At 41.3% G+C, this 26,116-nt stretch overlaps 5 protein-coding genes across 5 annotated transcripts; 2 read left to right on the forward strand and 3 right to left on the reverse strand.

The window, feature by feature from the left end:
- Positions 1-4,453: 4,453 nt before the first annotated feature.
- EAF01_005942 (uncharacterized protein) lies at positions 4,454-5,664 on the reverse strand. The gene is made up of 2 exons (XM_038914196.1): positions 5,321-5,664; positions 4,454-5,228 (listed from the first exon to the last, which is right to left on the reverse strand). Exons 1-2 carry the CDS (start codon positions 5,404-5,406, stop codon positions 5,051-5,053), a joined length of 264 nt encoding a protein of 87 aa, XP_038770645.1. The 5' UTR covers positions 5,407-5,664; the 3' UTR covers positions 4,454-5,050.
- Positions 5,665-10,366: 4,702 nt separating this feature from the next.
- On the forward strand, positions 10,367-10,825 carry EAF01_005943 (uncharacterized protein; the record flags this gene model as incomplete). The annotated part of the gene is made up of 2 exons (XM_038914197.1): positions 10,367-10,433; positions 10,512-10,825. 2 exons carry the CDS (start codon positions 10,367-10,369, stop codon positions 10,823-10,825), a joined length of 381 nt encoding a protein of 126 aa, XP_038770646.1.
- Positions 10,826-15,399: 4,574 nt separating this feature from the next.
- Positions 15,400-18,186, reverse strand: EAF01_005944 (uncharacterized protein; the record flags this gene model as incomplete). The annotated part of the gene is made up of 4 exons (XM_038914198.1): positions 15,400-17,455; positions 17,510-17,691; positions 17,747-17,967; positions 18,174-18,186. 4 exons carry the CDS (start codon positions 18,184-18,186, stop codon positions 15,400-15,402), a joined length of 2,472 nt encoding a protein of 823 aa, XP_038770647.1.
- Positions 18,187-19,823: 1,637 nt separating this feature from the next.
- EAF01_005945 (uncharacterized protein) lies at positions 19,824-21,336 on the forward strand (the record flags this gene model as incomplete). The annotated part of the gene is made up of 4 exons (XM_038914199.1): positions 19,824-20,008; positions 20,080-20,354; positions 20,411-21,257; positions 21,315-21,336. The coding sequence occupies 4 exons, from the start codon at positions 19,824-19,826 to the stop codon at positions 21,334-21,336; spliced, it is 1,329 nt and encodes a 442-aa protein (XP_038770648.1).
- Positions 21,337-22,390: 1,054 nt separating this feature from the next.
- Positions 22,391-25,516, reverse strand: EAF01_005946 (uncharacterized protein; the record flags this gene model as incomplete). Its single annotated transcript, XM_038914200.1, has 3 exons — positions 22,391-25,301; positions 25,352-25,428; positions 25,481-25,516. 3 exons carry the CDS (start codon positions 25,514-25,516, stop codon positions 22,391-22,393), a joined length of 3,024 nt encoding a protein of 1,007 aa, XP_038770649.1.
- Positions 25,517-26,116: the final 600 nt, after the last annotated feature.

The following is a 26,116-nucleotide window of genomic DNA, read 5'->3' on the forward strand; positions in this document are numbered from 1 at the left end:
GAGAGACTTCCTTGAGTGTGACTGAGTGTCAAAGAAAGTGGCACCATGTATGGAGGAGATGAGTTGATTTGTTTCTTATGCGTTTTGTATTTGTTGATCAAGTCTATGTATGGATGTACTTTACTACCTAGGTATCTACGTATCAATTTGAGCCATGGAAAACGTGCTTCATGCTATGGAAAACATCATTTCAAAAGAAATGATTCAATTGTATTTATTGTCAACTATAGATAATACATCGCCATATCTCGCCATAATCTTTCCAGATCTCATTAAATTTTGCTATATATGTAAGCTTACTTACCTATGTATGTACTCATCAACTGCAGTCTGCAGGTGAGTTGTACTCGGGTAACCTCACATCTAACCTAAAGTACGAAAGAGCCTCGTCTTACCGCCAATTAGCTTATTTGCCTGTCTGTACCTAATACCTATGTACCTAGGTAGCTATTCGATTCAAAAATTCTCCGCCCGGCTTTAGATTTTCAGGTACCGTACCATGAAAACCTAAAGTTGTGTGCTGACAACTTACTACAAGGAAGGGCAATATTCCGTTGTGATGGCGAGGTAGCGAGATGGCGAAATGATGGCTTAATGTCTCAATGTCTCAATGTCTGTTATTTTAATGCCATCATTTAGTAGAAATGAACCAATAGGATCATCGTATTTGAAGACATTTTTTCTTTCTTGCTCAGTTTTTTTCCCTTTTCTCTCTTTCTTCCTTGAATACTTTCCAAATAAACCTTTACCAACTCAAAGCTCCATAGAATTTTAGAGTCAGAACTGAAAAGAGATTTTCTAGTGATGTCAACACACTGAAAACTTTTTAATTCATTCCCCACAACTTCACAAGCTCACCCCTTACACATTGTAGAAGCAACAGGGCTGAAGAACACCGCTTCATTATTCTTCCCTTGTTTTCCCCCGCAAAATCTTAACGCCCATGAAAGAAATTTTCATTAGATCCACACACGTGCATTAGACAACAATGACAGCGATCAGGAGTTGAAACGTCAGATGGAGCAACGGATGGTCGAGACTCTTGCTTCTTAATCAATAGTCATCTGCCAACCGTTTCTGGCATTGCATGATTTGCATCTATGAGAAAAAATGACTCCATCGTGAAATCGGGCTTCAAATCCGGAATGCCGAGGCTTGAAATTGTTGAATAGGAGACCGAGAGCGAGGATAAAGTTTAAACGCGTACATTCATTCCACTTTGATCGCAAAAATTCGCCTTGTCCATAATGTTATGAAACCGAGGCTACCCATTACAAGCATTGGCAGCTCATATGACCTCGCAATAAACAAATGTGAAAATTGAAGACATCCTAGAGGATACATTCAATGCTTCATCGGTTCGGGGCGGCGCGGCGCCCACTCGAATCAATTGACTTTGTGGCCAACTAATCGGCGAAACAGCCAAATACGATCGATTTTGACTTTTCACCAAAAATAGGAGGCGCTTCGTTGGATGACAAAATCGCACACTCAAATTACATGCTAGAAACATCTCAGTCTGAAGAGCCACTTGACAAATCTGAATGAGAATATTGAGAGAAGACGAAGCCTAGGTAGGTAGGTAGGTAGGTAGGCAGGTAGGTAGGTACATTCCGATTCTGGTACATGATGTCCTTGGTCCATCGTATGAATGGATAATTATTGCCATCGTGTTTGAAGTCTTGAAACGATGGTTTGATCTTTCATCCTATCTTTCTGTCTGTTTCCAAAGTCAATCATCTGTGAAGACAAACGCCCACTCTTGTATACTTCTCTTGAAGCTTAGTATTGAGCTCAAATTTTATCGGGATTTATTAGAGCTCGTGAATATGGATCAATTCCATACTCTGTGTAATTTTTGATAATCTCAAGGAAATGGATCAGTATGGAGTGAGTTTTTGTTTTTGTTTTTATCAGTCCCACCAAGCAAAGAATAGGAAATGCGTGCCTAGGTACTTAGTGGTATACTTAGCGTGGTGGTAATTCAGGTTTGAGCATATCTTCAACTTCATTTTTCATCGCGAATTGTCAAATACACCAAATCCCTATTTCGTCCACGCCGAACTCCAGTCAGGGTGATGTCGTTGAATTTCGATCACACAAGACTTCTATTCCATCCTCATCAAACTTAAACCGGCGATGAACGGTTGAAGAAAACTATCGTCATCAAGTCACCACACTCGCAGAAAATATACCGAAGGATGAGAAATCATAGCAGCATTCTATCCATCATGTGATGCAGCATTTCAATGTCCAAGATGTATGATGGAAACAATTCCACTCATCACATACCTTCTCTCGACAGAGCCCTATGTTCTTGTTCCTTCCTGTGATGCACAAAGTTTGATCGCAAATGTCGCCATATGGAGTTGCTAATCTATTTGTGCCTCTACTATGTACGCATACTTCGCCACCAACGGCAAAGAAAAAGAAACACACAGCTCTTGAATCTTGACGTAAGCAAAGTTGATGGCTGAGTAGAGGCAGAAATGGCTTGTCCCAATACTTACTCCTCATCAACCAGATGATATGAACATGCTGAGAGAGTATGAGCAAATTGGTTCATGGCTGAAGACCACCAGAAGTGTAGGTTGTCTTCAAGAGCGAAAGAAATCAAACAAGTCATTATTGCACATTACAACAATCTCGAACCCAAACCCAGAAGATCACTCTTTTGCCCACGGAGGACGAATATCAGGACATTATTGAAATTAGGCATTTCTTTATCAAGTAGAATCTCATTCATACATACCATTTACGTATGCTGGCAGTCACATGCAGATATCTTTCCTTGAATCGAACCATATTCTTTCATCAACCAATCCTATGATAGTCTTCATCGGAACCCTGCAATCACGATTTTCTTCAATGTGGTGCAACAGGATCAGTGGAAAACGCGTGACTGTGGTGCCGTGTCACGTTGATACTCAGTGGCCCATACCCTTCTTGATTTACCTACCTGCCCGTTGTTGTGACTTCTATCTCGATTGACGAATCTAGACATCAGAAGTTACGGAGAATTACAAATGGGGGCTTACGATGTACCTGATCGCCCTCACTCACATATTCTTGTCACATAGCACGACTTACATGGACGTGCTGCGGAATTCATCGGCTGTTCATATCGATGAGATGAATTGATTACACCGGCCATATGTAAAGTATATCTCCATGACCATGTCACAACTATGCAGAGAAATTCGTTCCATTTTGGTGGCAAGAAGATAGCAACATACGATATCACGATCCCGACGTTCAAATAGTACACGCGAAAGAGCGGGAAAGGAGAAAATCTAACCCTCCTGGGATAATGGATCAACTGATTCGCTTGACCTTCGTCTCCCATATCAACCATTACATTTTCTTGGGAACATTATCAGTCAGATGGCCGGTTCCATAACATCGGAACATTATACTGACAAGTTGCATGTATCTGCAGCCGCTACTTGCATGTCGCACTACTTAATCGTTCTGGCTGTATATCGAGATTCCGTACTTTCTGTCACTTTCTGAGATAGGGGTTCTATAGCAAGCTTGCCAATTGAGGTGCTCAATCGCTTTCAGTTGGGGACCAAACAAACGAATCAAGAGAACAAATAGCATATCGACAGTGCTTCACCAAAATAAGGTGTGGAAATGCTGGCACCAATGAAAAAAAAGGTAGTTTCCATTACTGGGTTCGGATATGCTGTGTACGCATTTTCTTGGTGAGCTCATAAGCATCACAAACATGCGCGAGTGTTATTTAATGATCTTCACTCAATGTGGAAAACGCCAGTGGTCAAATGAGGAAGGGTTTGAGGATTCCCTATCCCAATGCAATTATTTGTCAAGGACCTTATCGGCAATGAGTTAATTAAACTCATGGTCGCAGTATGACATTTACTCACACGTGTTTGCGCTATTGTCACCAAGTATGTCGTGCCCCCCTGTGGCGTATTTAATACTCACTGGAAGCGAGTACATTCGAAGAAGAAAAACAGGAACTCGTTTCGAATTCAATCGAACACCTAATCAAGCTCATTCATTCAAAATATGTGGAGAGTATGGAAAAATCAGTTCAATTTATCCGCAATCATCAAAAACTCCTAAGGGCACCTCCCATACTTTCAAAAGTAACGCATTACGCTTTCCCACCGTTGGTACCCAGAAGCGATGTCCCCGTGCCAAACCTCCGCATTTGTACGCCATCCATGCTCCTTGTGCTTCTTTCAACCATCTCGATCAAATCGGGACCCCTCATATAAATAAATACTGCGAATGGAGAGTACAGATATACAACAACATCCCACGTGTAAGATTTGAAGACTGGTATAGGTTGACGGACCAAGCTCGATCAAAAACTAGAGTTTGTGCGTTTAAGCCTTCATCTCAAGGTAGCACCGAATCTTGCTATCAATCATAAGGAAAGAATATGAAAAAGGCTCCTTGACACTAGTAAAAGGACTGTCACCCTCCTTCGATGGCATGACCTGTTGAAATGCTCTTTTGATTGGCTTCTTAAAGTGTGGTATTCGCAACTGAGAGGGGTTTCGAACCATCGACTCCCATCATGCCGTTGTTCAGTGTTCCGAATCACAAAATGACCCGAGTCACAGAACTGCCCTTGTACATTCGACCGATTAGTTGCATCCCGACGGATTGGCCATGAATATCCATCGTTCCGAAGCCGCAGAAAATCCGCAACCACCAACTCCATTTTTCCCAACAATCGGTCTCAATAGGACCCAATTTTGAGCCTGCTTCCGTCTGTCTTTCTGTGTATACCGTTCTGAATAACCCTCGAATTGCCATGTATGACTGGGTCTTACTGCATGCTATAACTCTGAAATCTGGACCCCTTGCTTCATAGTTCCAGATCTCTGCTCAGTCCTAACCTGACCAAAGATAAATTTCAGGACAAGATACTCCATTCTCCACATCCGGATCTAACCAACGGGTGAACTGCTCATTCAATTGATACCAAAATCATCAGAAAAAATCAACGCCAAAATCCAGCAAGGATGAAATTGGTCCCCCGCCTCCGACTCGTAGCACATCAAGAGCCCAGTTATCCGACGGTTCTGCCACTATGGCTGTTCTTGCTCCTTCCAGAAGAGCGTCTCACTTGCTGATTTCTATGAGCCGGCACAGTTTGCAGATTATTGGAATAGTAGTTTGCAGAACTGGAATGATATGGACAAGGGTGGTGAGATACTCCAGTACTGTTGCAAGGAACACAACGTGGTCTAAGACATCTTATTAGATTCTATGAAACTGAAATTAAAGGTTGGTGTGGAAGTAAAGCTTGACATAGAGGTATTTGAGAATGATTACTTACTCTCGTTGGGAACCACGGCAATACTGACATGTTTCCAACACATTGCCATTGAAGCAGCAGGTATAGGCTTCGCTAGAGTACGACATTATTGACAATTCAAAGTTCGGATGGTGCTCAACTGTGGTAAGGGCGGGATGGTATGCGAAGATAGATTATTCTTCGATGGTGTCAAAGCCAGAAGACTTTCAATGATCCAAGCAAGTCTTTCAGCTTGTGCGTGGCCGTAGAATTAAAGCACAATTTCTTCGAAGTACAAAGTAGAGTGTTGTGCGGATTCCAAATTTCTCACTTGGTTGTAGTGATCTTCATTCCTCTTATACATATCATAATTTCTAGCCTCTCCCATCAGTTCTCATCAAGATTAGAACCCCCACGCTTTATCGAGGTCAGTCAAATTCTACCCCATGCATTTTCTTCCTCACCGTCAGCTTATTCTCTTGGTAGAAGAAGAAAAAACAGTATACGTCGTCAGATATCGTGAGAATTCACCCGGATAACTTCATGCACATGGTATTAGGCACCGCTTTCCTTACCAGGCCTCACCGCTCTTATTTGAACTATTGAAACAAGGAAAATTCTTATCCTATTCTCGTGTATTTCTGTCTCTCGTGTCATCATTGGCTACTCGCGAAGCAAGAGCAATTTATGAGAGGCTCAAAGATGATCTGCTGATCTGATATCTCTCCTAATGGATATGCCGGCAATATGCTAAATACTTTACAATAAAACAACTTGAGAGTTATTTAGATTACGCCATCATTGCCGATGACAATGAATTGGCTTCTCTCTGTCATTCTTGATTTACCAAGGGAGTGGACCTTACACAACATAAGATCCTATGAGCAGAGACATTCTGCAGATGAATTTAGCCTGCAATACAGAAAGTCGAAGGCGCAATGCGTATAGGGCAAAAACGGCCGCTGCAAAACTGAGATGAAGTACTGGAAGAGCAAACCTCCGACTTTTTTACGAGACAACACAAACATTTTGTCACCCAAAACGATCTGAACTCGTGGGTGCTTCATGGTACCTGTTAATCTTTCAATTGCCCTCAATTAACTCAACTTTGCGCACCCCTTAGCCGTAAAGTGGCAGGATTGGGATAGCTCAACCGATGGCGCGAATATTGCACACACTAACCTGACGGATAAAGCGCCATCGATGTGTAGTCCCTTGTCTTTGATGCATATAAATTGGCTCCAAACCACCGGTTTCATCTAACATTGTAGTGGTGCCTTGTACTCCGTTCCAAGAATTACCTCCCACTCTTTCTAAATACCCCACCACAAAACTAGACTTTTACTTCTCAAAACAATCAATCTTACCTTTCATAATGGATTTTGGAGCGAATTCTGTAAGTTCGACCAATCCTATTATTTACCATATACAACACCGTCCCGGAGACCTCGAGGTTTCATACACACAATAGGCACTTAGCCGTAACTCGGGATTACAACATAAGTGGCAGACTTGGTCATTCTTCTATTCGCTGATATGCAACGAGTTATGCCGTGCGTGCGAAACGCTGTGCAACCGCCCCTCGAAAACGAACAATTGATAGTTCCATACATTCGATTTAACTCCCATCGAGTGTATATCGCAAATCGAAATGTCATATGTATAGGATGATCTACATAAGTATGTAGGGGATGTTATTCATTATCATTATTGTTGTTATCATGTGTGTTTCAAGGATGTTTGGTAACGAGAGGAGTCTCGTCTAGTGGGGGTTACGCCAAGTGTCGTGATGACAATAACGAATCCTGGAGAAGTTGGGAAGAGCCTTATTCTAGATCGGCCGAATGAGCGCTAGCCACGAAGTTTCTGTGCAAAATACCAAGCTGTGAGAAGTAATTGAGACGGCGAGGCATTCGGGTTTCCTTTCCCAATTATAACTTTTGCTTTCTTCCCTCTCAAGCGAATAGGCCAAGAAGATCAAACTATCTCAAACTTGAAATATGAACTTTCACTCTAACATGCATTTCTGCACCACATCAGTTCATTCTGGGTCAATCACTGCACTTTAGTTTCTAATCTTCGCATTGATCTATCCGCAGATTCTCTCTACCCACAGGCATTTTCATACGGTTATCGACTTCCTGCACATTTGACTGGTGTGCGTCATCGATGGAAACATGATAAATCGCATGTCACCGCTTCTATGCACCATTTCTTGATCCCACGCGGTATGGTCCCTGCATTTGCAAATTCTTCTCAGAACAATCTCACAACTGATAAGATATGATATGATCTATCATACCATTTTACTCAGGGCTGGAGGATGAATTGCATATTAAAACGCCATTTTGTTCGCCGGAGTCGGGCAGAACCGTATATGTGCGTATCCGCAATACGAACCGCAATACTACCCAGCTAGTTCCTCCATTTGGAAGACGACTTAATCAACTTTCCCAAGCCGGAATAATCCTGCCCAGGTACATCCTCCCGAGGCTATGGAACCATCTGTCCAAGTACCAATCGATTCTTCCCGTCGGAAAGTAGAGGTCTCCAACGGATAGCAATCGATGCAAGTTTCCATTCCTTCTACCCATCCTTCCTTCTGATTCGTGTTTCATCCGATCAAGATCACTTGTATCTTCATGATTAGATATGATAAGTCTAATTCAACTTCTCCACTCGGGCATGAGCTAATCTCAGTGGCGTGAGTTGAAACGGACAGTTGGTGCATAGCATCGCTATCCTTTCAGTCGGGCTCTTCACCGTATACGCAGGTAGCCGTGAGGTATTATATATGCTGAATCCATGAATTCCTTAGTTCTGAAGATAAATTCAAGGATCTACATGCATACATAGATAAGTGTCTCGGTTCTTGCAAGGTCCCTTCTGGATACTTATAGTACTTCGCATATTAAATGCGTGGTGACGATTGTTTCAGGTGCCAACGGTCAGCTATTTGACCGAATCGAAATAACCGGTATCTCGAACGTAACCTCGAATAATGATGTACGTCAAATTATGAGCTTGACTGCCTGCGTTACTTCTTCTTTGCTTCCAAGTATCATCATAATTATACATATCCATATCACATGCATCAAATCACACCACCTTGATAGCGAAAGAGCCCTCAGAATGTATTCGTTGATACTCACTCCATTGGTTTATAAATCAACCAATCTACTTACAGAAATAGACACTGTGGTTATATATACCGCGAAATGGCTTTCTTACATGCGTAGATGGGTAATATAGATGTGCAGCCATTCGTTGTGCATATTGTATGCAGTCATGTATGTCTATTGCATGCTTACTTTCTCTTTGGTTTTCTGTCTCTATATCTCTTTCTTTCAACACCCCACTACCCCACAACTCCACTTATTGAAATCGGCTTTCTGAGGGAAGAGAGGGGGGTGAGTCTAGACCGTTTTGATGATTTGGGAAATTGAAAGTTTGGGGGTGGAATTTGGGTTGTGGGGTGGGTTGGGATGGGATAGTGTTGATGACTGCTGTCGGTGTGTTACACGGTGAGTATGGATAAATAAATGGGTAAATGAGAGCTTGTATCGGAATAGGGGGCTGCGATATGATGTTATGCAAGGTAGTGTATTGTGAGGGAGATTTATGGAGGGTAGAAGTGAGAGTGTGGATGATGGTGACGATGATGATGATGATGATGATGTTCCGTGAAGTGATATGCATGTGTGTATGTATGTATCAGGGAAGTTTGGCATTGGATTCGATTCAGCTCGGCTCAGCTCAGCTCGGTGAGGGGCAGTTGGAAGGGATTGGATTAGATTGGATTGAGTTTTGTGAGGAAGACATGCAGAGTGTATATGAAATGGAAGGAAAAGGAAGATGTAGCTGGAAGAGAGAGGGGGACGCATGGTTGTAGTGAAGCTGTGGGTAGGAGATAGGCTCTATGGAAAGATAGGATGAGGTTGCCCAGTGCTGAGGGAGTAATAGTTTTTCTGCTCGGGTCAAGTGCGGAATAGGAGGAAAGACTTCTTTTCCCTCTTCTCTCTACCTTATTCCTAGCCATCTTTACTCAACTCGCGATATTTTAAAAATTCACGTTGCGAAGACCTTGAAAGTTCAAGATGTCGGGATTATTGGTAGTATTACCTTAAGATTATATATAATTGTATATCACAAAAGAGTAAGTTAGTGGTTCTTATTGTGTATATTGTATATATACTATGAAAGGTGGATTGATGATTGATCTGTACTATTCAAATACATATGTATGTACAGTTACTTTTGTTTTTAGAAGTTAGAAAGTGTTGGTTCTTTTATAGTAAGATTATAATTTTGAAATTCAATCTTGAAGTTTGAGATTTCCGTTGTTTTAAGTATGGTATGATTAATAGTTGTTTTTGTTATATATATGTAAAGTTGTTTTTTTGGTGTATTTATTAAGGTTATATGTATATCTGATAAGTATAATAAACTTCTAGATTCAATCTCAATTCTCAGAACTTTTCAGAACGTTTCATAACAAAAAAATCTATTCATCAAACACTTTTCAAACTTCTAGTTTCTCACAATCAAAGATCAATTGCACTCTATCCATAAGTTAAGAAGAAAAAGTTGTTTAAACCATCCCCTCCAGTCTTTTCACTCAGTCCTTCCAGTGCCACACCCTAACCTCATGGCACAACTTCGGCTCTCGGAAAAACAATCCCCCATCCCATGAACCAACCACAAACAGTACAACCTCGTGATCTCAACCCTTTCGAACTCTCTTGTTGCATATCTGAAATAGTTGATTTCTGTTTTTCTGGGGTTTCCATGGTGGTTTTAATTCAACTTTTTTTTTTTTGGCTTGCTTGAACTTTTTTGTTTGAATATGAGAATAAAAAAGTTGATTTCAACTTTTTCGCTAAGAAAATGTTGAGATTTGGGGGAATATCGCGACTTGAAAATTGGATAGTAATTTGAGAAAATAGTATTTTGGGAATTAAAAGTTGATTTTTGGATGGAGCTGCTTAGGGTTTGTTTATGAAAGTTGTTTTTATGGGAATTTTGGGTGGTTTGAAGGGGAAAATAGTTGATTGAAGTGTATGTATTTTTGAGGTTTGGAGTGAGGGAATGTTGGAGATGAAGACTGTTTTCCCTGGGTTCTATGTTCAGAGAACTATTCATATTCATGCTCAAGGTAGATTTCCTTTGCCGCCTACAAAACTTCTGAATTTTGTATCAAATCTCAGAATTCATTTGCTAACGCAGAATCTAGTTTTCACCAACTATGTTCTCCACTCCAATGGTACCGTTTTAACCGGAAACTCAAACTCTATCGGTCATTTCTATTTCAACGATACTATTACCGAGACCATCATGGCCCAGGAACCTTATGTAAGCCATACTCAAATCAACCACACCACCAATGCTGAGGATAACTACTACACCGGTGGTTTCGCACATGGAAACAATCCGGTTATGGATATTGTTGCAGTTGATGGAGAAGATATCACCAAGGGAATGATTGGATATATTACCATTGGGATTGACACTGAGGCCAACCCTGAGTTGGATCCCCCTAGATCCTAGATGAAGCTGGATGCGGTGTAGTGGTAAATTCCTATATCGCAACCGGCGGGATTAGATGCTTGTAAATAGATTGGAATATGTATAAATGGCAATGTAGATACGAAATATATGATGGGTGGATTAACGGGTGTGGGATGGAAAACTTGGAAATTTTATGTTTCTCCCATCAATGGCTTTTATAACTTCTCAATATCGTGATTGATTTCATTCCATACATATATATATGTGCCTAAAACAATTTCGGATCGTGTAAATTACATCTAGATAAATCTTCAAACATCCTTCAAATCTTTCTCATCATGAATTTCAAAACACTAGATCGACATGGCCTGCTCCCCCTCTTTTCGATATCTTGAATATTCTCAATTCCTCTATCAGATCTTTCAAAATACAAAGCGCAAAAGAATCACAACCGCACAGTTTTCCTCGGAAATCATAATCTCCACCTACGAGTATACTACCATTAAAACATTTCAATTATCACCTTGAAACTAATATTATAACTACATTTAAAATTTTATCCCATCGATACAAACAAAAACAAACGGTATCTCTCCATCCTCTCCACTATACCTATCCAATTCTTCTGATATTCATGCAAAAGATCCTCTAAAGATTATATCTCAACAAAAAGACACTTCTCTTTAAGCTAGTCGTTAGATACCTAAGATACTCAAAAATATTAAGATAACATATCATACCTCTTTCTAAACTCTTTCTCCTGGGCGATAGATTATACATCTGCTTCTGGTGGCGCAATGAAACGAGGTTGATATCTTTAGCCTTCTCAGTGTCTTTCTTTGACTCTCTCTGCTCCTTCGCGGAATCGAGATTTCTTGGGGCTGTACGTAATTTGCTGTTATAGTAGTCAAATCGACATTAGCGACTATTATTCCCTGGGGATTTCAAATACTTTAGTGGTTTTCTTATAGTACCATACTCATTCACTGAGCTTGAAAATTTCCCATCCTCCAAACATTTCTCTTCCTCCTTCTCTTTTATATCACAATCTTTGCTGTACGTCCTCATCGCTCCTTCGACCTTCTAGCTAAAATTCAAAGACTTAAAATGTAGTGGGTAATCTAATAAGTATAGAATCTCGAAAAACACAACCGGATAATCTTCTAAACTCAGGAATTCTATACATCTTCCTCCTTACCTACTTGCAAATAAGCAAGAACAGATATATGAATGTACTCTTTAAGCAAAAAGATCGGTATCTACATATAAACTTACGGGACTTGATAGAATAGATTTAAGATCATAACTCTATGTATGACTGACTATACAATTCAACTACCCCTTCTTTAAATGAAATAAGTTATCTATCCTATAGTAGTTGATACTAAATCTCAAGTTAAATTATAAATATAAATCTGTACCTACTAACTCAATTCTTTTTCAGACAAAAGATTTGTATAGTAGTAGTGGTAGTAGTAAATTCTTAATCGATTCAGTCTATCTATAGCTAAGCTACGCTGACTATGAATTTGTATAGATAGATAGATATATAGTTATGTAAACAAAAAAACCACAAATATATTTCTTAGACATGTCTCTTCAGATTTCGATTCCCATGCCCCTCTGTGCGAAATTGAATCATTATATTATATTTCCTAATAAACGCAGATAAAATCTATGCTATACATCCTGATTCTCATAGATTATCATCATTATCATCATTATCATCATTATCATCATTATCATCATTATCATCATTATCATCATTATCATCATTATCATATTCACCTCCTTTGATTTCTATAAATCTCATTCCTCATTCCCCATTCCCTTCTTTAATCATTCACAATTCATCACTCATAAAAACCAAAACTCAGACCCACTCCACCCCAGTACCCCTTTCATAAGCGAGCGAGCCGCGATCGTCATCTTCATCAGATTCGATTGAATTTATGAGTATTGTTTCATCTATCCATTTAGTTATTTATTTAAATCACCAATTTTTATTTTTATTTTTACATGTGGAAGAGTGATATAGTAAGCAAGATTAGGATTTGAATTTGAGCATGGTGTAGTGATTCTTAAGTCGATATATGAACTAACAGAACACTGTACAAAATGATCTGACAACATCTCTTGCAAAACTAGTTTCATTATCTTGCAAAAATTTGTAATAATTTACTCAGGATTGAACAATTCATTTATGACAAATTATAAAAGTAGAGAAGTGTCCCGTCAGTTCACACATCCGCTGGTGACTCACCAATTTAATTACTCACATAACTCAATTCCACGAGATGAGAATAGATGAATAAAACGGAGAAATAAATAGATAGAATAAGTAAAGCCATCCATCTCATAGTCTCTTACCTCTATATTATCATTCATTTCTCGCAATTTCCAAACTCCAAACCCTCAAACAAAATCCCTCGATATGCTCAGAACCTTCTCTTGTCTCGAAGCCTGAGTACGTAGTTACTCATAGATATATAATTTCATAAACACCATCTGGCTTCCTGTTTCATTTCACATCTCTCTTTGCAATAACAACCACTAATGCAGGTTATATATATATATATATATATCTATACTATCATCTCACTTGATACTATAATCTATTCATAAAACCATTTCTCTCACCACATTAGATAAATCCAGCATTGATCCCCTAAACCCACGATCATTATTATCCTCGTCAAAACCGCCCTAGATTTCACGTTCTCCACAATCTCCCTTCTCATCGCCATCCCCATCCCCTTCCACAATCTTCTTCTCATCCCCTAGACACAGATCAGAATTTCCAGAGAAAACAAAACACAAATCCATCTTTCAATCCCATCCCACCCCTTCCATTCCGTTCCATTCTCAATCTCTCAGTCTACACCCCCCTAAGACTTATCCCCTAAATATCATTTATTAATACGCATCAACATCAATATTAACATTAACCCCCCCCAAAAGCCCAATTCAATAACTCAAGCACCTAGTTCCTCCCACCCACCACCCTTTTCAGTTTCCATACATCCTCTTCATACATTCCCGCTCCCCGTCCTCATCTTGTAAGATTACAAACCCCACGATTTACTCTCACTTTCGGATAGCCAATAGCCGCCTGAAAATGCTCAATCTTATCCTCATCCTCATTCTCACCACTAACCACTTACCACTTACCACAGCCCTAGTTACCTCTCTATCACTATTAGAAACATATACTGCCCTTCCCCCCTCTCGCCATCCCTAAACCCATCCATACAATATCAGAATTCTATCACATCTCATCCCATCCCATCCCCAACTAACAAACATCAATTAAGATGCTCCCCTACAATTACCACATTATTCACCCATCCATCCATCCATCCATCCATCACTCCCTCACCCCACCTCTATTCCCAAACTTTCAACCCACCAAACATCACAACCTAAACCCAACTTACATTCCAATTACCCACCTCCAGCTACCTATCAACAGTCCAATCCAACTAATCCTATCCAACCCAACCCATTCCCTTCTATCCCATTCCCCTCCATCCTTTTCCTACTCTCATCCCAAAATCCGCACCCAATCCCATCCCATCTCAACTCAACTACTCATCTCTCATTACTTTTATTCCTCTTATCACTCTTATATCATTCGACCCATCCCATCCCATTCTACTCCCTCCCTATCTCACCCATCACTCTCTTCTCCCCACTCCCATCCCATCTCATCCCATGTTATCCTATTCTATTCCATTACCTATCACTTTTCTCTCAAATCCTACTCCATCATCTTACTCCCACTATCACTATTCCGAATTCCCCTTCTAACCACGTCCAAATACCCACAAACACCTCCTCAAAATCACTCATTTAGTTCCATTCCCAGTCTTGAATAAGTAAAGTTTCTTCCCGATATTGAATCCAATATCCATTCCATGAATCAGAAAGACATTTAACACATTCTACATCACATACCACTGTGACACCCATCCAAACACTCAACGGAAAATCATACACCACAATCACATTTCATCAACGCTTTACAAGTTTTCTATTTTTTTTTTGTATTTACTAAGCATATTTTAGTATCTCAGCATATTTATGTTTCATAACTACCCGGCTAATGGTTGCCTCAACTAAATCCCAACTACTCCCTATCCATCCGCACCATTGTAAAAACCAAAACCAAAGCCAATGAACAAAAAACAGATGAGAAAGGCCATAGTACCTATTGTATGTTGTGATATGAAAAACTCCCCTTCATCCCACAATCAACCAAAGAAACCGTTTATCCATCGCAACCAAATTCATCCATCCCACTATCCTCGTAAACAAATTGACAGTCAGCACGTTAGTCCCTCAAACGCCAGCCACGCAACGTTCAAAACGCGGCATATATTCTTTGTCAATACTCAGAAACATTAACCAATCGCAATTCAGGTAGAATAAGAAATGCACCCAGTGCTTCTTTCGTCAATACCATGGTATAATATCCTCCATTTCACCATTTCCCCGATACCTATTCCCATTCCCATTATCTCTCCGCTTCACAATTTCTCGATAAATTGCTGTTATGTTGTAAGAGTAACAATCATTGTAAATTCGGCTCAGATTGTTGTTCCTTACTGAGCTTAAACGAATTCTGGAGCTGTTGCTACAAGTGCCGAAAATAAACCAGCACCAACAGCAGCTCCTCCGAGTGCAAAGTATCCTACAGCCTCGACAAACTTTCTCATCTTGATTCTCTTAACTGGTCGTTGTTCAGGATCAGTTGTAGTAGTGCTAGCCAAGACTGCAAGCTTGTTTTGTTGGGTCGCAGCATTAGTTGTGGCCAGTTGCACATCTGATTGAACCTCCTGGGCGTGATGGATGGTATGAGTTGTATGTACTGAAGATTCAGGGCCAGTAGTTTCTTCTTGTGTGACCATAGCAGCTTGGGGCTTTGTAGAGTCGTGGACACCAGAAACCCAATCTCGAACCTCGTTTTTAATTAATTCATCGTGGGAAATCTCATCCGCCTTTCTCTTCATGCCCACTGAAGAGCTATCAATGATGTCGTCAATACTTAGGCCAGATCTAATAGGATGTTTTTCTACGACTGGACTCTCAACAGCTCTTGATGAGGCGTCTGAACTGAAGTAATATGGATGAATTGAAGGACGGTCTTGAGATGGCTCAATGTTAGAAACCGGGCGATCGTTAATTACAAAACCATGATCGATACCATTGCCGTGATATTTGATGGGTAGTATAGGTTGTACGAATTTAGCCAAGGGTTTTGCGAATTTGGTAGCCCGGCTTGATCTTGTTGCCATTGAGAATGGTGAGCATTGGGTTACTTGAGTCTCTTCCTCATCAACATGAGCTTGGAATTGTACTTTGTTTTCTTCTCTGGCTTCAAAAAAAGCGTGCTTGCCAGTTTTATCACCCAGGGTTTTGACAGATAATGTTTCGGGACTTTGATCGATATAATTTTCCTGGTAAGGTGGTCTGGCCATTGCCACTGAAGAAGGACTAGTCTCTCGACCGTAATAAGAAAAAAATGGTGATCTTGGTTTGATGAGAGAATAATAGTCGTTGTGAGAATTTCCATTTTGGCGAGCAGGGATCGAAGAACGGTTTATGTGAGGCTTATAGAAGTCGTAAGGTGAAGGAGCATCGTAGGCAGGAGTGCAAGTAGCATAGTAGCTCTCGAGACCGGACTTGGAAGAGATTTCAGCGTAAGGTGTATAGCTAGCGGAAAGACGGGTAGGGTTGGTGCCTGGTTCTTTCTTGAGTAAACCGTCTTTGTATAATGTTTGTAGACCTTCATTAGCAGCTTCCGAAAGTCCAACACTTCGATCATCGTCATCGACTTCATCTTCACCATCGTTGTTTTGTTCGTTGAGCGCGATAACCTCTTCAGAAGTATGAATCTGAGTTCTAACATGAGATTCAGGAATACCCGCATTATTGTCAAACGGGATTCGAGAGTTGATGGTCTGTGAAACCATCGAAGCGAGGGTGGCCTCAAGAGCAGGAGATGATGCACGCGATGAATCCGAATCTAACGAAGGATATGAAGATGGAATCTCATCAAGTGCTCCACGACTTTCAGTTAGCAGAACATGAACCTCTGATTCCTCCGATGCTTCGGACATTGATTCATCTTCGCTATCGTCTTCACCAATGACATCATCATGAGAAGGTAAATCCTCAAAATCCCTGAAACCTTCCAATTCGGATGAGTTTTCCCTATCAGAATCATCAGGATCAGATTGTGTCGAAAGCATATCTTCGTCTTCGTCGTCATTGCTATCGTAATTGAAAGTGTATTTGAAAGACGCCTTTCGAGGCTGGTCAACTTTTTGCTGTGGATTTGTCTTTGGTCCTACACCATGGTGAGAATCTCCTGCGATACTATCTAAGACTGGTGGCTTGGGAGTGTACTCGTCTTCCTCAGTTCTTTCGTCAGTCGGAATGCAAGAAGGCTTAGTCGGCTTCAATCTAGGGCTTGGAGTATCGTCCACAGTCAGGTCGATAGCAACAACAGTCTTAGATGTAGTAGGGCTAGAGCGAGTCATTTCGATAGATGTATCAGCCGGACTGGAAGCGCCTTCAAACATTTCTGTGTCATTGAAATGGCAACCTTCATCTTCTTCGTCTTCGTCGTCGGAGGAGTCGGATACAGTGTAGGTATTAGGTCTCCTGTAATAGTGAGGTTAGTGTTTGCTATAAGAAAACGGTGTAAGTGATACTCACTTCCATGGAATTACTTCATAGTTGACCTCGAAATGACATGGTTGGAACAGATCCATACCACGTCTCACACCAATACCGAAGACAACTTGATCATTTGAGTTTAGAGGTTTGGCTTCTTCTCCCAACTTTTCTCCATTTAAAAAAGTACCATGCATTGAACCTAAGTCTCGAATTTGGACAACCTAGAAGAAGTCAACACAAGCCTACCAACAATAGGTAAGCATAGAGTATTCTTACATTGTCCAAAGGGTTATAGATGATTTCGGCATGACTTCGAGACATTACCGGGCTATCGAACCACGCATTGTCAATAGCACCGAAGAGACCTTTGCTAGGACTCTTTGAAGCTCTGCCTATTTGCAACACTGTTCGTGTTGGGTCGAGATTGATTAATCTCTCGCTGCAAGATAGGAAGTCCTCCTCTGATTCGACTGGTTTGTGGCGTATGTGAATGTTCACTGTGGAAGGTTTAGTACAAATCTTCACGAAAGGAACAAATAGTGAAATGGAATCTGCATAAAATGATATCGAGAGTACTCTGAGTATAAAACTCGGCAGATATTTGAGGAGACGAGGAAGAAGCAATATGACGCATAGCTGTAGCCTTAAGAATAGATGAACGATCGAAAGTGGAGAAGCAAGATGAAATGCATCATTTTCATACCTTGATGAGACATCCTGTGGATTTTGAGCTGTCAAGACTTCTCACAGTCTGTACGAGCTCTCTGGAAAGTGATCGAGTGTTTGGGAATTGTGGAAATTAAATATGAAATTGATTGTACGACGTTATTCAGGTTGGGGATGGTGAAACGCAAGGACGAGGCTATCTGTATTCGTTGGCGGTGGATCCTTCGGAGGGTGAGATTGAAATGGGTTGATATTGGTAGACGTAGTGCAAATGGCCAGCCAAATGTTTCAATATGTGTTTTCTCTCTATGTCCAAAGAAAGTCACAGTTGACGACCGAGTTTTGTTGTGTGTTTTTTCTTTCTTTAAATAGAGTCGAGAGTCTTTGAAGATGATGTTGATGTTGATGTTGATGTTGAAAGTGTGTGAGAGAGAGAGTGAGGGAGAGCAGGTGGTAGAAGAGTGGAGAGGAGGGGTTGGTACGGGTGTGGTTAGAGTCAAAAGTTGAAGCAGAAGCGGTACTAGGTACTTGGGTGCTTATCAGGTACTGGGTTAGGTAGGCAAAACTACTGGAAATATGTATGGTAATCCATTGGGATTGGCGAGATTGGTCGTACGAATGGATCTAAGCTATGGTAAATTATGAGGAATTATGAGGCATTAGAGGCATTTAAGGAATTTAAGGAATTTAAGTGGTTTTAGTGTTATCGATAAGGGATCGTCATGGATTGATAGATGGGTGGATTGGTTGATTGACCCCAGATTTTATGATACGTGAGGCACGTGAGGGGTCATGGAAACCTTGATATTCAGGCGAAAATGATGGAACTTCCTACGAAGTATATGATGATGGAGAAGCAGTCACATACCGGTATATCATTCGCAGTGCATGACAAACGGGGAATAATTACAAACGCACTAAAAAGTGGGAATTGGATTTTACTTTGGATTCTCGCCCTAATATCTGTAGACCTAGTTAGGTACCTACCTAGTGTTTTAGTGGTATCGCCCTCTTACCGGTATTGCATCGTACTCTTATTCTTAATTCAAGTAATATGGCTTGGTAAATACGTTTTATAGAAATACCTGATGAATATTACTAATCTGATTTGGTTTGATTGATTCCCATCCTTTTTCCCATTCTTCCAAGTACACCTCTCTCACAACCCAGCTCAACTTATCCATATCAACATCAACCTCTTTTCCAGGTTCACTATCGCTCCTTCGTACATGATAATTCCGTCACCAATCGTTCTTATCTGACGACTAGTGGCGACAAGGAAGACACACCTCCCCTTAAAAAATGCACATGCTTGAATAATTCCATCATCCTGATTCACTGGATGCACTTCTGTACATCCTGCCTAGGTGCCACCTTATTAGCTATATATATGTATATAGTTATACTCTTCACACAATGTATTTCATCATAGGCCCAAAAAATACACTCAAATGATTTCTTGATTCACAATTTATCATTTTCTTACTTGATGACTCATAAAGATCCCATATTTTAAAACCTATCAAAAGAATAACCTTACAAATATTTATCCCAAGTTCTCACAACCATCTCATTGTCTAAGCACTCTGGAAAGAATCGAAGAATCACAAACATATTCGCATTGACAACTTCACAACTTCACAACCACCACATACACAAACACTACATAAATCAAATCTCGTTCAAAATGACGAGAGATCTAAGAAGAAGAGTACTGGAAAGTCATAAGACGGTATCCAAAAAAGCTGCATCGCGTGTAGGCTCGAAACCAGTATCAACCGTAAATTCAAAATCGAATTCGCGAAATGTCAGTCGCCACGGCTCGGATGAGGAAGATGGAAATATGAGCGACGATGATAGTACAACATGGAGGTAAGATATACTCGTCCCCTCATAACAATATCTATCTCTTTAGTATTCCTTTTACTCACACATTCTTACAGTGTTAATTCCGTCGATGATATGCTCGATGCGCCAGAACCACAAGATGCATCCGATGTCTGGGATCAAGAATTAAGTGATCGCATTGAAGAAATCGTGGATCGGAAGCGAAGCAGCGAGGAGGGTCGAGAACGTGCTTTAATGGCATATAATCATTATCTCATGATTAGATATTGTTACGACGAAATCGAAAGTAAAGTCGCAGAATTATATCCTGCTTTGTGCAAAAGTATCAAAGCCGACACGGGAGAAAAGGAAGCTTGTTTGGCTTTAAGAGGTATGCGCTATCATCATCATACAATTTGTGGGTATTTTTTTCTAATCATATCACAGCTATTGGCCTTACAATTATTACTTGTCCTTCCGATGATGTTTACGAAGATATATTCCGATCCCTCAAACAAGCCTACCAAAGATCAGAGCATGTTACCGTCAAAGCAGCAGCTATACGAGCAATCGCTGCATTGGCAACCTACGGTGGCGCATCCGAGACAGAAATCAATAATATTATGGATGAGTTTCTGGAAATAGTGGAATCTGATGGCAATTCAGTAGACGCTCCTGATAGTCCGGAAGTTGTTACAGCAGCCTGTGAAGAATGGGGTAGTTTAGCTACCTTTGTGGATGATTTGGAAGAAAAGTCCGAGGCAGCGATGGAGGCATTTGTCGACCAATTAGAAAGTTCCTCAACATCTGTTCAAATTGCTGCTGGAGAGAACATCGCCATAATCTACGAAAAAAGTTATACACCACGAGAATCGGACGATCCTGAGGCCAGCGAGAACGAAAAGGTAGATGAACATGGTTTCCCTCTCGATGTCAGTCAAGTAAAACGCTACGAGCCATGGCGTCAAAGACATCAACTCGAACACACACTTGGAGAGTTAGCAAAAGCCTCATCCAAATCTATATCCAAGAAAGATCGGAAAACATTACATGCTACCTTTGCAGATGTTTTAGCCACAGTCAAATACCCAGTTCGAGGACCTAGATACTCAAATGTTATCGATGAGAATGGCCACTTGCTAGGATCTCGAATGTTTGTCCGCATTCATAAAAGTGGAGTTATGAAGATTGATAAATGGTGGAAACTACATAAGCTACAATCTTTAAGAAGAGTCCTAGGTGGTGGTTTCATGACCCATTATCAGAATAATGAGGTTGTCTTGCAAAGTTTACCGTGAGTATTCATCACTACGCTTTGTGCCCTTACAAAATAGACTAACCAAGGTGATAGTGCATTGATCACTAGAAACTAAATCGATCAAATTGCATGATCAACTCTGGGAGCAGACCGACTCTTTCTTTTTCTCTTTTTCATCACACAGCAACGATTTACAGCATAGGCGGTCTTTCTACGCGCGCATGCATGGGTTTGAAAGGTATCTATTTTATCACGAATGATACCAGCAACAAGGAGTTTATGGACATTGGGTCATTTTAGGTTAGGTCATGAAGGAAGGAAGGAGAAAAGTTTGGGATTTTCCTTTTCTGGGAGAGCGAGCGGTTCTAGGTCGGCGATGCATTGTGGTATTTGATATTCCCTTTCGTTTTTCGCCGAGTCGGCAATTTTTTGTACGATGAGATGGAGATGGAGATGGAGATGGAGATGGAGATGGAGATGGAGATGGAGATGGAGATGGAGATGGAGATGGAGATGGAGATGGAGATGGAGATGGAGATGGAGATGGAGATGGAGATGGAGATGGAGATGGAGATGGAGATGGAAGGAGGAAGAAGGGAGGATGTAGGAATGAAGGGGGATTTGAATTTCTTGACGCGAGTCGGCATTCGAGAGCGGGTTTCTAGGTTGTAGGTTGAATTAGACAGACAGACAGAGAGACAGACAAACAAACAAACAAACAAACATACTTATTCATCAACATGCGCTACATACATTATTATCGTGCGGAATATCTAGAAGATCAATAAAGTCATCATCGACGATATTTGTACCAAATCAAACCTTGTCATTATACTCGGTGTTATTTCTGAAGACCACCCGGGTCGGCTAATAACATGACGAATTCCTCGCCGAAAAACCAAGCGAAACTCATATACCGTAAGATTATCCTAGAAGAGTTGAGATGCTAAAAAAATACAAGTGCTGATAAATGTTTAGATGAGATTTTCTTTCTTTCATCGATAACCTCGAAATATTAGATCAATATCAATAATTCAAAATCATATACCAACGGTACTACTTCTAGATATCTAGTTTGATTTCTATTCCCTTTCTTTTCTTTCTTTTCTTAATCCCTTATCAGATCTGAAATCTATTCGTGACTACATCAACACCAAGATTTCCCCATTCTAAACCTCAAAAACACCCTCTCCCTTCCATCCTCCTTCCCCTCTTACAACCCTCTCTCTTTCTTCCCAATATCCGTCCTTTCCTCCCTTTAAACCCCACACCTCCTCTCCTTCTTCCTCAACACCCCCCTCAACCTTAACAAACCACTTCGCCCTCCACTGCTCCCCTCTCTCCTCCATACTTCTCCTCCTCCTACGCTGCGCCTCCTCCAACTTCGCCTTAATATCCTCCGCCTCATCCAATTTCCCGCCCTCCGCAGCCCTCTGATCCGGTCTCAACCTACTATCCGTCTGCGCCAACTTCCCCATCTCAATCTCCGTGATTTCATTAAGTTGCGCCGCAAACGTCGTCATCCCATAACAGCTCGCCGCATTATCCACCAGCTCTCCCACTTTCCAGATCTCCGTCCCGGAACGTCCTGCTTCGACGAGTTTGAGCGAACTGGTCCAGTTTCCCTGAAGACTAATTCCTGTATGTTTCCCTTCCCCATCATACGCTTCCACGCCGACATCTTCGCTTCGACCTCCAAACATCCCCTTTTGTTTGAATTCCACCAACGCTTTTGCTCCTGTACTTTCATTCGTAATCGTCATGTTTCCTACCGGTTCCACGTATTTCTCCCCCATCACTACATTTCTCAAAAACACAGTCGCGACATTCCAAGTATATCTTTCCTCAATGCCATCCGGAAGCCTCAGAACCATTCTTACACGACCATCTGTAATAAGTTCCGCCGATTTTCCCCAGAACTTTTGGGTTGGAGCTGGCGATTGTCCCAACGACCATTTAGCAGAATCGGCTTGACAAGCCATCCGAACCGGACGATGCGAGACTTTTTCCACCAACAGTCTAAACCCTCCCGGAACTTCTTGATCGCTTCTCACAAGCTCGAAAGTTTCTCCTAACATAGGATTGAAAGGTTTACGAATAGCACGCTCTTTAGCTCGACTATTACTAAACTGTGATACCGCAAATGCTGCTACATGTAACAATCTTTTTATCGGGTCTTTCTGATCGGCGGCTGTATTCAAGAGGTTGCAATATTCAAGCTGTTCTGCCACGCGTTGTAATAACGATAGAGGTTCGTTGGCTGAGACTGGCATACTGATAGTACTCAAATCTTTACCCACGTTCTTTCTGAGGAATCCAATCAAACTTGGAGGCATAACTGTTGCAGGTGGAATAGCCTTTCGACGTTTTGGTGCTGCCTTGATTGGTAAAGGATCTAGATTTTTGGGCTTGATTGGGAATAGTGCTGCTGCACCATTCACATGTTCGACTTCTTCACTTCCTCCACTAGAAGATGTTGAAGCGCCACAATCATCTTTCTCCTCTTCTGTTTCTGAATTGATAGTTTCTTCTTCCCCACTCTTACGATTAATGATCATGACTTGTGAATGATCCGCATCTCCAGCCTCTGCATCATAAAATTCTCCGGTAGAAGCCGATTCAATACTGTGTGTGGACCTAGCAGACATAGGTGAAGCATTCGATGCACGGCGACGTTTACTGCTAGCTATTAAAGTCTGAAAATCCAAGAGCACTGCGTCTAGATCTTTAAGTAACGATGTACAATGGTCATGAATATTCTGTTCTTCATGTGAAGTACGTGATTTTCGAGGGGTTGGGTCATTTGAATTGACCTCATTAGCAGCAGAAGCTGCCGTGGGCACTGGAACTGCAAGTTGTGTGGCCATACCGCGTTGCATCGTTGTCGGTGTACCAGGTGCGGGTGTGCTCGGTTTTCGCTTCCAAAAAGGTCTCTTTTCATTGGTCTGACTGCTTTGATTGGCTTGAGGAGCAAAATAGTCAGCACTTTCTTCGACTAGAGGACTTCCGGAAGGTGCCCCAAGAAGATGTGAGTGTCGCCTATTTGGTGTGGCGGTATCCTTTGATAATCTACGAACAGCATCCCTAGTCCCTACAATCCTACTCACAAGACCTTCAATCTGAACCCATTCATTCTCCTCTTCTTTATTTGACGGGATCTGTAGATAGCTGGTCCTGATTTGCAATCCCACATTCGGTGTTGGAATTGATTCCAATTCGACACCTCCGATAGGGCCTCTAGCATTATTGCTAGCCTTCTCCAAAGCTTTGGTCCATTCCTCGAAATCCTTAGCATTGTTTGCTTTCAAATGCCAGATTTCGGCACCAGAATCGATGTTGATTTCTCTCCTCCTCTCATCTGCTGCAATCGCAGCTAAACTTAAGGGAATGGCTCCTCGGAGTGCCGATGAATTGCGACTATAGTAATAGGATAGCGTGCAAGTTGCGAAGTCTAGAGAGAAGAATCTGCGTGCATAGCCTTGTCCCTTCTTTCTTCTTCTCTTTTGTAAAACACCTACATGGTAGCTTGAAAAGCCACCTTCACTATCATTCCTGCTGGTCATAGAACCTCTACTAGCACCTCTACCCAGTGCCGTACTCTGTAAACTTTCAACGGACTCCGAAGCTGCGGCTGAGAGATTTGAACTTTGTTTTCTGCTGTTCTGTGCATGCGAACCATCCAGACCCTGTAGCTTTTGTAGATTGCTCGAATGTGGAGGGGAATTAGATGGATATGTCAGAAGAACGAAAGTGGCAGTCTTCGATATTTGTTTCGAGAATGTATTGTCGAACACCAATCCGTACATTCCCCCTTGACCCACCGGCACCGCGAATGTACCCATGGATACCTTGTCTGCTTCGCATTTTCCACTCCATTCAACTAATATGAAGCCCTTTGCTTTCAACTGATCTTGCGCGGTAGAAGAATCGTTTCTCGAATCGGTGGTAGCGGATAGTCTTCTCTGCGAACTAGAATCGGGATGAAGGGAATGAACGGCATCGTCGAAATTGGCTTGTCGCGGGGTAGAGGATACACTTGTTGATGAACCTGTTCCTGGATGTTTGACAATTCCAAAGTTTCTGTTATAGTCAATTATATAATCTAAAATTAGAAAATGGAGCTATCCCACATGGACTTTTTGTGCGGTTGAACACTCCATGAGATTGTATGTTTCTCCTCAACCTTGACCCATCGGACGATATACGACTGCATGAATATATTAGACAATAGTACTATCCACGTCATGTATTACACATACCTTGCTATGAATTTCTAACTGCTCCATGCCAGCCATTGCGCTCTACTATGTTGCCTTGCTTCCGTTTGATGGCTCATCCGAAAATTCCGAAAATGGAGAAGTTGTTCAAAGTTGATTGAGGTTTAGTCGTGGCGGGAAAGGGAACATCTAGGGATGTCAAGTACTCCAGGAAATCAATGCAGATAAAGAAGGTTAATTTGGAGTGGAGAAAGGTCGAAATTGAGAGTGAGGTTGGGGTCTCCCTTCATAGATGTCCTTAATAAGTAATCAATGAGAGTTTCGTCTTTGATAGTTCCACGTAGCCGGTGCGAAAGTTCATCCCATTTGTTCGTTCGTATGTATGTTGGGGTTTACTGTGCTATGCTTGCGGATGCTTGTTGATGTTTACTTGTTTGATAACTTTCTTACGTAGATAATCCCTGGAATAGCATTCGACCTGGTCTCGAAGGCTGGAGGCTGGAGGCTGGAGGCTGGCTCAAGGCTAAGCTTTTGCTGTCAGCGGCTCAACGGTCAATGCACTTTTACGAATTGATTGTTCGACGGATGTTTGGAGACGTTTGGAGATGATTGAATTATGAATTGAATTGTGATTTATGAAAGTCAAGAATAAGAAAGGACACAAAAACCAATATATAT

This window comes from Botrytis porri (assembly GCF_014898465.1).
Source record: "Botrytis porri strain MUCL 3234 chromosome Unknown BPOR_007, whole genome shotgun sequence".
In the NCBI taxonomy this organism is placed as follows: Eukaryota; Fungi; Ascomycota; class Leotiomycetes; order Helotiales; family Sclerotiniaceae; genus Botrytis; species Botrytis porri.